The sequence below is a fragment of the Procambarus clarkii genome, chromosome 71 (assembly GCF_040958095.1).
Source record: "Procambarus clarkii isolate CNS0578487 chromosome 71, FALCON_Pclarkii_2.0, whole genome shotgun sequence".
NCBI lineage: Eukaryota > Metazoa > Arthropoda > Malacostraca > Decapoda > Cambaridae > Procambarus > Procambarus clarkii.
In genome coordinates, this window is record NC_091220.1 from 17,874,245 (window position 1) to 17,889,303 (window position 15,059).

Consider the following 15,059-nt stretch of genomic DNA (forward strand, 5'->3'; position numbering starts at 1 on the left):
TAGCCTGTCCCCTTGGCCTTCCCCCTTACCACCATAACCAGCAGTTGGGAACGGCTCTGGCAAGGTTACGTATTTGCCATATGCATTTAACTCATGGGTACTTAATGGAGCTCCCTTCCTGCTGCTTATTGTCCGAACTACAGTCCCTCTTAAAGTTGCATATATCCTTGTTGAATGTCCCTACTTCCAGGACATTCAAGTACTGTATGTGTCTTGCTTCCCATCCATCCCTTGCAGTCATTTGTCCCTCGATAGAATCCTTGGTGCATCAGATATCTTTGATATTGCTCGCCTTATACACTTTTGTTCTCTTCATTTGCATTCTTGGCGATGTCTAGTGCCCTTTGAACATTATGCAACTTTAACGGTGCTACATAAGTCTCCCCAGCTTGGCACCTTCTTTTGATAATTCTTGAGAATTCTATCATTTATTTACATAGTTGGGAGTTCTTTTGGCAGGTGTAGAGGCTGCAGTCTCTATTGAAGAAGATTCCAAGTGGATTAATAAAAGTGCCATTTTCAAAATTGTATATTTTAAACTATCATAAATAATTCACAAACTATTTAGCTCGAATATACTGTACAACAAATATATTAGGAACAATTAACCTATGAATGACCAAGAAAATGTATGTTCTACTGTCTGGAAACATTGTGCCATTTTATAAGGGATTTGTTTACACAAGAGTATAATTTAATACAGTATTTAAAAATACCCTGATTAATGTTTCATTTGTACATTTATGACCTCTGATGTGGTCAGAAAAAACTCAAATCACTTTTAAAGTGTATTTGTTGGCAATTATTTAAGTTATTTACCTTTACAATGACCCAAAACTACATGTTTACACCACAAATATAATGGAAAAAGTTATGAAAAACACTTTCTGCTAACCGAGATATGTACGGCTCATCCCTAACAGCTCTACATAATTTCTGAAAATAGCAAAAGAAAAATATACCACACAGCAAAATGGCTATAAAAAAGTGTACAACACATCAAAGCATAAATAATACTGGGTACTTTTTTCCCCCCCCCCAAGTCGGTTAGTTCTATCCATTATTTTTCATTTTTAAACATTTACCTTGGTATATCAATATATAGAGATGATAGCACGACAGACCAGACATTGATAGCGCTCTCAAAGATGTTATCTTTAACAAATATAATTAAGGCATTTTGTCAAACTGTGGGACATGATCAATTATTACACATTCAATATTAAGGGCACAAAGGCTGGGGCTTACACTGTTAATACATCACTAATCAGCAACACACAAGACCATTATGCAAATAAATACAGGAATTGATCAGCCCCCAAGTGTTATTAGCGATGCAAGCCTGTGAATGATCCACCCTCTCATAACAAAGAATACATCACTTTAATGGTGTTGAAGTGTACTGTGCAGGACACCACGACAAACTTACAAGTAATGTGTTTGCAGAAAAAAAATATAGGTTGAACATAGCACTAATGTATTTGTGGATACTGTACTTGGAAAGAAGGACCAGTGTAGGAAAGAATTAAATGAGTGCAGTACTGGGGTAAGTACTCCCAGGAAGTAAGTAATTATCAAAAGAAGGCACCAAACCAGGAAGGCTATGAATTTCTTAAAATACATAATTACAGCCTTGTGTGTTGTATCAGATCAGATCACAGCTATAAGCCAACAGGCCAATCAACAGGATTTATGTTTAACCTCCCTTCTCTAGTTAGTGGACAAAATTGTAAATAGTTTCTTTGGTTACTGGCTGTGCCTCCCAGGGCTTAAACATAAGCCAACATATACAAAGAATGTAAACAAAACTGGCAAATGCAGTAGAGAGATGACAATGTTAAGACTGGGTGCTGAACACATGACCCGATTTATTCCTCCAAGGAGTGCCGGACCAACCGGGCTGTGGTGGGTATGTGGGCCTGCGGGCCGCTCCAAGCAACAGCCTAGTGGACCAAACTCTCACAAGTCAAGCCTGGCCTCAGGCCGGGCTTGGGAGTAGAAGAACTCTCAGAACCCCATCAACCAGGTAATAACAGTGGTGCCAAACAGGATGACTTTACATGTTGACGGTGTTACAAGATGACAGATCAAGTGGGAGAAGATCGTGTCATCTCGTGACAAAATTCACTGGTTATGGAAAGCATAACAGAGTATGAACGAGGAGTAAACAAGTGATGAAGGCGAATGATTGACTTATCTTATAGGAATGTGCGGGAAAAGTACCGATGACCACAAACATACCAGTCTTGCTGGTACATACAAACTTCATATTAAATATGATTTCAGTCACATCTTTCATTTTTTAACAAATATTAGTCGAAATTAAATACTGTAATCGTCAGAACTAACTAGTGTATTTTCAATCTGTACTTGTTTTTTTTAAATTAACACACCAAGTAAATAACATTACTGTACTTTAATCTACATATAAATAAATAAATGAACATTTAACACACTTGTTATATACGGCAAACCTCCAATTAACAAAATGTTAAAATATATACATGTATTCGCACACACATGGATTAATGCAAGAATTCTAACCTTGATTTACATAAGCCTAAAGTCCATTATCTTAACAATTGTACTATTGACCCACATTACTACTGATAACTTCATTCCGATATATAATTTCACAGCACTGAACAGTGATAAAGTTTCCTGCGTAAACTTAAATAATTCTCATTTCCCAATGAAAAATGTTCTATGTTAAATTATTAAGATCACAACTGGGTCACTGACGCAACAACTTTGATATCAAATACTAATGCAAGTGGGAAATACACAGCAATTTATAATTTCTTGCACTGCATCTTGAATTAGTAGTAATTCTATTTTAAACTTATAAAACCAAGAACAGTGGTGTTTGGTGCTATTTCAAAGTATATTAAGTAATTGTTACTACAGTACTATTTCCAACTGGTACAATGTGTCTTAAAAGTGAAAGGCTCACAAATATATAACTGCAGTCAATAATGCCATTCAAATATAGTATAAACTGCATTTAATTGATTAAATCTAAATATAAGTTTTTACAAGAAGTTACAAAAAATATTCAAAATTACATTGACCAATTTTAAGAAATGAAAAACGTGCCCTTAACCACAGACTTATTAATTATGCAGTACCTCGTTGCATGGGTTACCCTAGCTTATAAATATATAAATATACTGTATATATAAATATATTACTTTGTAATGAAATGGAATTTACATATATACAACCTGCCATACAATGTCAGACAACTAGCCTCCTAGAGCCTAGTACACCTATGACGGTAATTGTGTATTTTTTCTTACACCTATGACAGTAATTGTGTATTTTTTCTATCTAGCAACCATATGTTATAAAAGTTGGTGGGAGTGTTAGAGCTCCCCTTTGATGTGATCGAGAAATAATGCCGTTTAATTCCTAATCATTCCAATGCAAGTGACACTAAAGGTTTACTGTAGTCTAAATAAATATTTATACATACCGTGTGTGTGTATATTTTATATACATATATAATCTCTCTCTCTCAATCCATCTTCCTGATAACAAGGTACAGTACTTTCTGTAACTGGCTAACGTCAAAAGATTGTTATTTGCTTAGCTAAACGAACTAGGGGGGTTCAGTTCCCGAACCAATTATGTGCCTCTGTAACTCTTTACCCCCACCGCCCATGGGATGGGTATGAGGTGCATAATAAAGAAAAATTGAAAATTGGATGATCATACAAATATCGACATGATGGACAAATGGAAAATAGAATTCAGTACTTTTGATTTGACAAGTCAAAAAAAAAATGAAGCTAAAACCCAAACTTAAATATTCCTAGGCCTAGTATAGCACATTATGTACTATATTAGGCCTCTGGTAGTGCATATTAAACCTAGGAGTCTAATAGCAGTAAATAGGTACCTGGGAGTTGGACAGCTGCTCCGGGCTGCTTCCTGGGGGTAACAAAAAGGAGGCCTGGTTGAGGACTGGGCCGCTAAGGCCCGAAATCATCAAGATGACCTCAAGATAGAATGATTAGGTTTATTTAGGTTTCATTAGCAACAAATAGAAAAATGGATTCCAGTTTCCAGTTTATCCAAAATCAACACAGTAAGTAATTATCAAAAAGTGCTGCCAATACAGTAATTGAAGTGTCTACTTTGATATTGGTCCTTCACGACCATATTCGTACGATCAACCACATTGTTACTCTAAGTAATTTCATTTTAGGATGGGCCGAGTAAGAGAATATATTATACTGTATATATATATTATATGTATAATATAAATTTTAGTTTAGGCATCAGAATAAAAGTGAAAATTAAAATGGATAATTACACCACATTTTATGTAGTCCTCTAATCCTGAGATGGGTAACAAAAATACACATGGTGTTTTCTAGAGTGGTGGAAGGTAACTTCGTGACTGCTGATTATACAAGCACTATCCAGTTACAGCTTCACTCCTTGTGCCAGGCAAGTCCACTACGAGCTCACCATAGCCCGTGCTACTTGGAACTTTTTGTTCCCGGTAGCTGAATCTATAACAACAACAAGCACTATCCCAAATGTATCAGCAATTGATAATACTTAACTGTGTTACTTAGTGCACTTTGCCTGGTAATGATGTAATCAATTCTTGTTATGATATCATGTCTGGTGTGTGACCCTCAGTAATGACTGTGCATAATTTCATTCACTTTTACCCTGTTAAAAAATGTATCTTTATTGGTACCTATAAGTTAAAAGGGAGAATTTATTCCCGAATCTTGTAATGTGCTGCTTGGAATTGTCATTGCTGTACATTCACATCAATACAGAATACTCCTGCTGGAATGGCCAGATTTGCACTCAAATCCTTCTCTAGTAACCAGGGTTCTGTTGCATGTAAGGAGTTTACTATTATTTGCAATCTAAACAAAAAATGAAGAAATAGCAAATGTATACAAAAAGTATTACATGCATTTAGTACAATTATAAAAGAACATGCTTTTGTGCATATTTTAATCCCAAAACCATTTGAAAAAAGTACATATTGAAATATTTTGATTTGATTTGATTGTAAGGAAATCAATTTGAATTTCAATCAAGGTAATACATGGCATTACTCCACAAGAAGTGAGTAGTATTCCGTTACTTTTCATAGTAACTAATCATAACAATTATACTCCGAGAACAGAATCCTTCCATTGCATTTAAGTTTAGGGCAGATCGAGTTTCATTTAATTTACAATCTACTGTACACTATTCTTTGATTTTCATTATTTTTATATCTTGCTTATTTCCCATTACTTTACAATGACAGTATAGCTACATCATAAATATGAATTAGTAAAAACTGTCAACTTATCAAGAGAACAATTAGGGTATTGCCAGACATACTTGGTTATGAATGAAATGCAAAATTTTATTGAATAATCGCAAGCGGTTTACATTACTGTATATGGGATAGACTGTAGTAGTGGTTTACAATTATTTTACTTAATATTCAAGGGGGGATCCTTTTATTACCTTTAAGGAAAAAGCAAGACTTTACTTTCAAATTGTAATATAAATTGGCAGTTTTTCCAAGGAAGAAAAGTTATTTTCATCCATAACTGAAAATACTCTACTGTTAAATTATTTTGTTAACACAAGTACTGTAGCACACTGACAACATAGAAGTACTGTACTGAAATGAGTGACTATTAAGGATGATTTAAAAGCTTTTCCATCATTAAATATTAATGAATGGTTATGAAGGTACTGTATTACATATGAGCATTTCAGAATTATACGAAATGCGCAGATACAACGAACCATGGCAGTGAGGTGTGACAGCATTGCGAAATACAATTTACAAAGTACAATCATGAAGGCCAAGAGATGTAGGGGAGGGAAGTGGATCAGGCTCGGAATCAGCCAAGCGCTCCGAGAGTGAATCGGCGCAACAGTCGCCAATATCATCGTCCCAACTAACACTAGGCACTGGTGGACGATATGCAGTACCTGAAAAATTCAAGTATTAAGGCATAGGGTGGAAAAAAAACAACAGATAAACAGGACATGGCTACTGTTTGTTGACCTAATACCCTTTAAAATAATTGCTTCACCCCTGTGAGGGACAAATTTTACAAATAGAACATGTTGAACTTACGAAGAACCTGTTTCTGAACAAATAGATATTGCTGTTCTAAAGGTACAGTGATTCTCTATACAGAAAAAATATTAACTTCTGACTATTGTTCCATGCCTCTAAAATATTTCACTAAATTTGCATTTTCAATATAGAAATTTGCCACCCCCCCCCCATTTCCTAAAGTCAGGACAGGAAGACACACATTGGTTCAGATTAAGTATAAGATACATGAGAGAAATCTGTTAGATATTCTACAACCAGGAATATATAGTGTAAATTTTGTAATACTGTACTGTATGTGAAAATGAATGGTCTGTTTTGCATAGGCTTAATTACAGTAATACCAACAATAACCTAATGAGTGAGGTGAATAACAAAGGTAGAGATGTGATAAATTTCTGGTAAATTCCTAAATCAAGTTAGTAAACAGCTTTAGATGAAATTAAAAAATTGCACTCACCGGATAAACCCGTACTATTGGTTATGCTCTCGACCGAGTCATTGCTGCCCTCAGTCACGTTATTGGGTGGCAATGGTGGCGTCCGTCTGCGGCGCTTCAAGTCACTAACGGGTACTGGCAAACCACCTGGGAAGGAGGCCAACGCTTCACCATCTGCTTCCAGCCTCTGCTTGGTGATAGTATTCCTGAGGGCAAGATGGTCATTTTAACATGTCAAATTTACAAATTGATGCTGCCACATAGAGAGGCAAGATGTATGTCAATGTTTACATACAGTACTGTAAGTGGTGGCTGCTTCCATGACCATATACTTGTAAATCTTACTTCTGAAGACACAAAGGACTAAGGGTTAAGCCATGCTTTTGATGAATACATTTTAACATGTTTTCAAGCCCCAAAGTAATTTCCAATCTCATGTAAGTAAATAGTGGATATTAACAGTATTACTACTAAACAGAACAGCATTAAACCACAGAAGGAAAGCTTCATGTCCCCTCGCTGACCTTTGCATACACAATAACTAGATGTAGAAATTATGATTTTAATATTATACCCATCACCCCTTTCACTTAAACTTCAGTACTGTATATGATAAATTAGCTATATTGGCATTTCCCTAGTACAGTCAGCCATGTGCTATCTGAACCCCTTGGGACCGAGACTGCATGGATAACGTATTCAAATTAGTTAATCATCCTGAAAAGCTAGGGGGAAAAATTTTCAATTCTGCAGCAGAAATTCAACTGTTTTGTTTGTACTTGCCAATATATGTTCTGATCTGCTTGTTAATAATGCTCCATCAACTATATTAAAGTTATTCAGATAGAAAAGGTGGTGGTGGATGATTATAGTGTTGGGTTGATGATTAATGGTGATCAGGTAACTTCAGCAGATTGCTTTTTACCATGCACTCAACTAATGCCATGGCAGAGTTGAAAGCTTCCGAGCCATCAATTAGTGTATGAACACTGCTCCCAAGTGGTGCTGTGTACGACCACTGGGCAAACTTGTTCCATCTTTATTGCACATTTTATTCAGACTGCCTGCCTGCCCTACCAGTTACCAAACTTTTTTTTATTCGAACAAACCCCCAATCGGATAACAGGGGTTCATAAAGCACGTGACTGACTAACATAAGAACAAAGGTAACTGCAGAAGGCCTATTGGCCCATATGAGGCAGCTCCTATCTATAACCACCCAATCCCACTCATATACATGTCCAACCCACGCTTGAAACAATCGAGGGACCCCACATCCACCACGTTACGCGGCAATTGGTTCCACAAATCAACAACCCTGTTACTGAACCAGTATTTACCCAAGTCTTTCCTAAATCTAAACTTATCCAATTTATACCCTGTACCATGATACAGTACATCATTAACTCACTTCAGTTCTACATGTTATAATGCACACATTACTGTATCATACTTCAATATACTGTATCATGATCTACTCATTAGCAATCTCTCTTCAGTCTTATAACGCATTCTAATCACTCTTCATTCATTAAGACCAATACCAGCCCACTACAAATGTCTCATGTCACCCCCTTATTTTCTTAACACTTTGGGGTTCAGTTACTCTGCCATTCCTGACTAAGCGTTCTAGGCTCCTCAGGCCACTCACCGACCAAAAAAAAATGTTTACGGTCATTTTACACTTTCAAAGTTATTTATAAATATAAATTTGGCGTCAAAATATTCACATATCAATTCTCTAGAGAACAGATGCAAAAACAGAAGTGTATTTTTAGTAGAACATGCATGACAGCAATGAATATATGATTGTTTATTAATAGCAATCGGATGATGCATCTTAGCTTCCTTGTGAAACAAAAGTGTTACTAATTTCTTGCATGTTGAATTTAACTATTCTTCAAAGGCTGCACCAAGATATTTAAATACTGTATATATTTATGGTACATCTGATGTACACCTATGGTTCATGTTAATCAACATTCTACTGCTATTATGAAGATAAAACACTGCATAACTAGCTAAATATTTACATTACATCATTACCCCATCTCCCACTTTCATGGCATTGGCAGGCAGGCAGTCCGGAGGAGAAGACAACAATACAGCAAGTAAACATCAGATATTAAACAAGCATAATTGTCCATTTATTATGCTGTATCATTCACACTAAATAGAATCATGAATAAACATGCACAACAATACTTGTGCAATTAGCCACAGCAACACCCTACTGCTTCATAAAACCAGGTAAACACAGTTCCTCGTGAACTCTCACACACATTACCATAGCCAGTAACAAACACATACAGTCTTTCCATACATCACAAACAACTTCCATCCAGCTTTGTCCTTTATATCATATCCAGTCTGTTATATCACTCAATCCTTGTTTCCTCACATTTGTACACTACACCATACCAACTCCCTCCCCACCCTCCATCCTCAAATTCACTGTCTTCACCACTACCATCATCTAATTCGATCAACATGCACAAATCATCTCTATGTTCTCATTCTACACTATTGACTTGTGCACTTCACATCCCTCCATGACATTCTGCTAACAGCAAACATACTATTCACACAGGTCATTTGTACTGCTCTAATTCTTGATTTGTAATATTTACCGTGCAGAAATCCTACGCTGAGCCACACACCTGGTCTTGGTGAGTATGGGAGCGGTTTGGTCATCGCTGCTACGTATGGTGAGAGAATACAAGTCGGCCAGATGATTTAGCTGGTCTCTGTCTTTATCCGTCATAGGCCTCAGGCGGAGCTCGGACTGCCTCGGATCCTGAACAGTAAATTTAACATCTACAGAATAGTGTTGAAAATGCATTATTATTGTGGCAGGATTTAGGCTCGGATGCCGTACAGAAAACCAGATACAGTTTGAACACATGACAACCGAGAAAGGTATCCCCTTGCTTGCATATCTACTGTAATGATATGAACAGTAAGATATCGTACAGGGAATGGAAAGATTGATCAAGGTACTATACAAGTGAATAAGTAGAAGGCAAGTTGAGGTTCAAGTAGAAGGTACAACCTGGTGATGCAGAATCAAGAAGAAAAGGAGACAGTGAGTGGGTGTGAAAGTAGCTTCACAAATTATATAGTAGTCTGGTGAAGGGATTACCAGTCATCACTAGCAGTCTATATATTGTACTGGTACTGGTATATGCATACAAGTCATTTGACTACAAAGGTGAAATTGTAAATGAGTAATTATACAATAGAACCAATGACAATTTTTAAGCAATTCGGTGTAAGGGAGAGTTTTTTTAAAGATGCTTATCACAGCTCTGGCATGGCTCGCTGGATGGTGTCTATGTCACTCGTGTTACACAGCCGAATCTGTCTTGTAACTAGATAAACAACCATAAAGACAGTCTCACCCTTGCCTAAGAGACCTTGATATGCCAGACTTTGTATCCTCAGCAATGATATACCAATATAAATTTACTTAATTGTACTGTAATTACAAGATTAGGAAATTACCTCCTGCCCTCAACAGTGGACAAGATGTAAGAAGTCTCGAGAACTACATACCATCTCCCTGACTGCACGCAATTGCTCTCACAAGGCCAGAAAAGTGGGTTGGGGAAGATGGTTCAATTGTACTGATACAATTCTTCAACTATTCACATTCATTTTTTACACACACACACACAAAAAAGTTCTTACTGTCTTGTACAGTACAGCCACTAGCACGCATAGCATTTTGGCCAAGTCCTTAATCATACTACAGTATTTCCCGGAATACGACCCCGCCAAATCATTTAACAACCAGGTACCCATTTTACTGTTGGGTTAAACAGAGGCTACAGTTAAAGATTTGTGCCCAATAAATCCTCCCCGGCCAGGATACAAACCCAGGACAAAGCGCTTGCAAAATGCCAGGCGAGCGTCTTACCACCACGCCACGGGGACAATGTCGCACCATTGTCATTCATCCATACACTAAAGGATAGCATTATCCCTTGACAATGTATTAAAATGGCTCTAAAACTTGACCCCAGGGGTCTACTACATGAATCGGAAACAACACTGACCTCGGAATGACCAAACTGTCAAACACAGCCCCTTTCCCCTCACATTCTCTGCACAACCACACACACATTTGTTGACAGATTCAACCGATACACAAAGGTGTTTCTTATGTACAGTATATCACAGCTAGTAAAAATGAATCTGGCGACACCTATAAGTACCTCTATAGTGGGAATACTGTATTAAAATATAATAAAGGATGAAGCATTAGATAATCATGGCAGGAAATATTAAAGCATGGAGACTGCTTAGGATCCTACTGCATAGTGGGAGAACAGTCTAATGGCTACAGTAGCCACAGACATACTGTACATAGAGAAGTGAAGTTATGAAGTGCTCAACACTTCAAAAAAATCAATGCACAGCCACCTGCAAGCAACAGGAAACTTTACAGTTGACGCTATCTCTTCCTCACAGTATTATGTACTGTGAATACTTCCTCACAGTATTATGAATGCATTAGAAAGTGATGTGGAGGCTGACTCCATGCACAGTTTCAAGTGTAGATATGATGAGCCCAATAGGCTCAGGAACCTGTACAGCTGTTGATTGACGGTTGAGAGGCAGGACCAAAGAGCCAGAGCTCAACCCCCGCAAGCACAATTAGGCGAGTACAATCTTACTTCCAGGTATTCTCTAACTTCCTTTCAAGTTAAATTAAGTAAAGTACAGTGTCTGAATGTGCAAAATATCCTCTCACTACACATCTGTGTCAACTATTGTACTCTGTCTATGGGCAATCACTGGTTACGTCAATTGCCTCCATATTTCATGATTTCTCAACCTATCCACTCAACTCACTTCACTGTTTAGTAACACATGCCAGTTATGAACAGTTCATAATACTTATCCTGAACATTGTAAGCTGAATTTAAGTGACAGGTTCCATTGTCGGTCTAAAATATATCTGTTATCGTACAGCTTATCTCATATCGTATCCATTGCCAAAATTATCTGGTTGCACACTAAAATCACAATAGCATGATATATATAATATTTTTTGGAGAATATCTGGTTGTATGTTCAATACTACAGCATATTCCTCCTCCTATCAATCCTGAGTAGTCCTGAACAAAATTTTACCAACAGATAAATTATTTTCATGACTAAGGTATGGAAAATCCAAAACTAATCTTAAAATGTATCTCGATTTAAGTAAAAACTCTAAAATGACAGTAACAAGAACACACACTACACTCTGAACACTGCACCAAGAATACCCTGAAATAGGATCTACAGTTTATTGAAGCATAACGTGAATGATCAACTACCAAATGGAAATAAAGATTCCCAAAATTTAGACCAGAGTACAGTCGATACAAAACATTTTACTGTAATAGTCTAAAACCACATTTACCAGAGCCCACATGTTATCTTGAGATGATTTCGGGGCTTTAGTGTCCCCGCGGCCCGGTCCTCGACCAGGCCTCCACCCCCAGAAAGCAGCCCGTGACAGCTGACTAACACCCAGGTACCTATTTTACTGCTAGGTAACAGGGGCATAGGGTGAAAAACTCTGCCCATTGCTTCTCGCCGCCGCCCGGGATCGAACCCGGGACCACAGGATCACAAGTCCAGTGTGCTGTCCAATTGGCCGACCGGCTCCTCTTGTGAGCTTGATTCTAACATGAGAATCTGAAAACAACAATGATCTCCAAAAATTACATCAACAGTCGTTACCAAACCCTAAGTTCATTTTAAGAGCCTGATCCGAGGCCAAGTTGAGTTCGGGGGAATAGGACAACCCTGGAAACCCTCTTCAGGTAAGACACCCACGAGTATCACTAAACGGCAACTTTTTAATGTCTTCCATCAACCAGCATATTAAACTGTTATACGAGTCAAAGGGCTTCACAGTTGCATACAGCAGACACTAGCTTTAACATTACAGTAGAATAAAATAAAACAACTTGGGCACACCTGTAATAAAGGTGTGCCCAAATTACTGAACAATGTACGCAATAGATTGTTAGACTAAAAAAATTATGGTGGCGACTAGACCGAATTGGCCTTAGTTTGTCCATTGGAGTACTGTTTTGTAGACCGACTTATCTCTGTTTCACGTGGGGGATCGGTGGATTTCAGTTACCAATGATTAAATTGGTTCACCTCATTCATCCATAGGTGTACTGTAGATTGATTGACCTTAGTCTAACATAGGTGTACTGTAGATTGATTGACCTTGGTCTAACATAGGTGTACTGTAGATTGAGTGACTGGTATCACTTTACCATGGGAAGCAGATCTGTGTCTAATCATCCATGGATTAATTGGCCCCCCTCTTAGCTTAAGAGATGAATCAAATGGGTACCTTTCCTTTCACAAACACTGACTGCAAATCCACCGAGTGAACTTTTATATCTCCTCATCCACATTACACTTTCAATATATTATGAATTTCTGTGATGGTACATTTCCATCTTCCCCTTTCTCATGCCTCACGTTCTGTGCTTGCCGAGGTGCTCGTTCTTTTAACACTTATTTGTCAGTGGTCATTCCTTCACTTTTCAGTGCATGCTACGAGAGTGTCCCTCACTATTCAGTACTGGCTAAGAGAGTGTCCCTCACTATTCAGTACTGGCTAAGAGAGAGTCCCTCACTTTTCAGTGCTGCCTAAGGGCAAGTCCTCCACTTTTCAGGCACTGAACTAACATATAAAAGTCTAGCAATTCTAACAAGTCTTTAAAACTTGAAGGGATTTGAAATGCCTTGGGGAACAAATTCTACCTGTGGCCACTTAAGGACTGGAAACTTCCAGAGGAAACAAAGCATATGACAGAGAGAGACAGACAGAGAGAGAGAGAGATATAGAGAGAGACAGACACAGAGAGAGAGAGATATAGAGAAGGGCAGTTGGAAATGCCAAATTCTACAATTATATTACCAAAGTGATAAAGAGCTAATGTCTCAATAGTCATCTCTACCTACCTGCAGAAATCTTGAGACCTTGTCATTCACCGATGACACTATACTAAACCCAGGCTTCCTGTCTCGTATTCGTCTCCGTCCAGCACGAATTTCACGTCTCTGAAAGTTTACTTTTTATTCAGTATCTAGAAGTATTAGTTTTTGTTTCCTACCTCAGCACCTGCTAATACAATGCACAGTACTATGAACTTATCTGAATCTCGTTCATTCATCTTATTTAGTGATGGTTTAGTAAACTTTAATAATTTGAAAATGCTAACTTTGTTCATTTATCGTGAGGGAGTTCTCTTATATCAGCGCTACATAGTCCAATTCAGATTTGACATTTTTAAGCTGGTCAGAATTTGCGAGATTCAGTTCTCCTTCTCCTCCTTTATCTGAAAAAACTATCAACTCAACCCTCAAAGTGTCAGTATGCCTAATTTTCATATTCTCTTGATTAAACAAAGTATCATGCCAAACAACATTGTGTAAACTACAAAGTTTTGCCTATGATATCAAATGCATTGTATTCCGATGTCATGCTATTGAAATGCATTCGTTCTATAAATGATATTACTCTCTCCTGACCTGACACTTTGAGAGTACAATGCAACTGTTAGATTAGCCTTCACCAACTACAGGCCCCCACACGAGTCGACAAACTATTCACCTCGTCTGAAAATAACAGGATGCATAATACGCCAATACTCACCAAAAGCCTCTCTCTCAGCTTTTGGAATCTAAGTCTGCAGGCTTGTTGGTTCTCCACGGACATTGTCTCATACCTCTCTTTGAACAGAGCCTGGAAAGGAAAGAGGGAAGCAACTCACGCCACCCGTCAAAAGGCATTTACCGAAACCTACTGTACGCGTTACAGTCATTGGCATTTTGTTCTCATAAGCTAAGGGGTGAAATTTAAAACTAATGCATAACTAATTTTCAAATGAATTAGGTTAAACTTGGGTTTATGCTTTATCTTCTGTTAAGGTAATTGATTATGTCTTAACTGTCCATCAGTGCTCCATATTGTGATGATACACAACGTACAACACCAAGCCTATACTGTAGACAGTACTCCACTCGGAATAAGCTTTATTAACACGACACTTCACATCACTGTTGGTAGCCCTTGGCCTACATCCAGTGCCTAGTATTATTTCAGTGAACAATATGTAGACTAAAAAAACATCGCACAGTTTGTCCCATCACTCATTAAACAATTATAAAAAATTTGAGTTGCCTAAGTATGGAACCCAAACATGCAGTGATGCTTCAAGAAAGGTTCTTTAGAAATCGAGTGAAAAGAAAAATGTGCATTGCAGTCATCTACTACACACACATTTAGCTTGTGCCATGCTTGCAACTTCCATACTCTTAAAAGAACAATGGTGCTATCTTTGGTGTCTTGTTTCCCGTGGAAACTACCTATTCATGAGGAAGCAGTCATATGTAGAATCTTCCAAGACATTTCATACCTCCAGACATCACGAACACACATTTTACACGTTAAGTTAACAACCAAACGAATGCAAGTCACTACAGTACTTGCTTACACTG

At 37.7% G+C, this 15,059-nt stretch overlaps 1 protein-coding gene across 9 annotated transcripts in view; it reads right to left on the minus strand.

Moving 5' to 3' along the window:
- Positions 1-516: 516 nt before the first annotated feature.
- LOC123745616 (G patch domain-containing protein 2-like) overlaps positions 517-15,059 on the minus strand; it is a 29,034-nt gene continuing 14,491 nt past the window's right edge. For 5 of the 9 annotated variants that reach the window (XM_045726342.2, XM_069312170.1, XM_069312171.1 and 2 more), the window contains 5 exons: positions 14,215-14,304; positions 13,521-13,619; positions 9,167-9,333; positions 6,558-6,742; positions 517-5,967 (listed from right to left, as the gene is read on the minus strand). In XM_045726342.2, coding sequence (XP_045582298.1) covers positions 5,816-5,967; positions 6,558-6,742; positions 9,167-9,333; positions 13,521-13,619; positions 14,215-14,304 — 693 coding nt within the window. In that variant the 3' untranslated portion in view covers positions 517-5,815. The remainder of the gene's footprint in view (positions 5,968-6,557; positions 6,743-9,166; positions 9,334-13,520; positions 13,620-14,214; positions 14,305-15,059) is intronic. The other 4 variants (XM_069312172.1, XM_069312169.1, XM_069312173.1 and 1 more) reach the window with 3 other exon arrangements.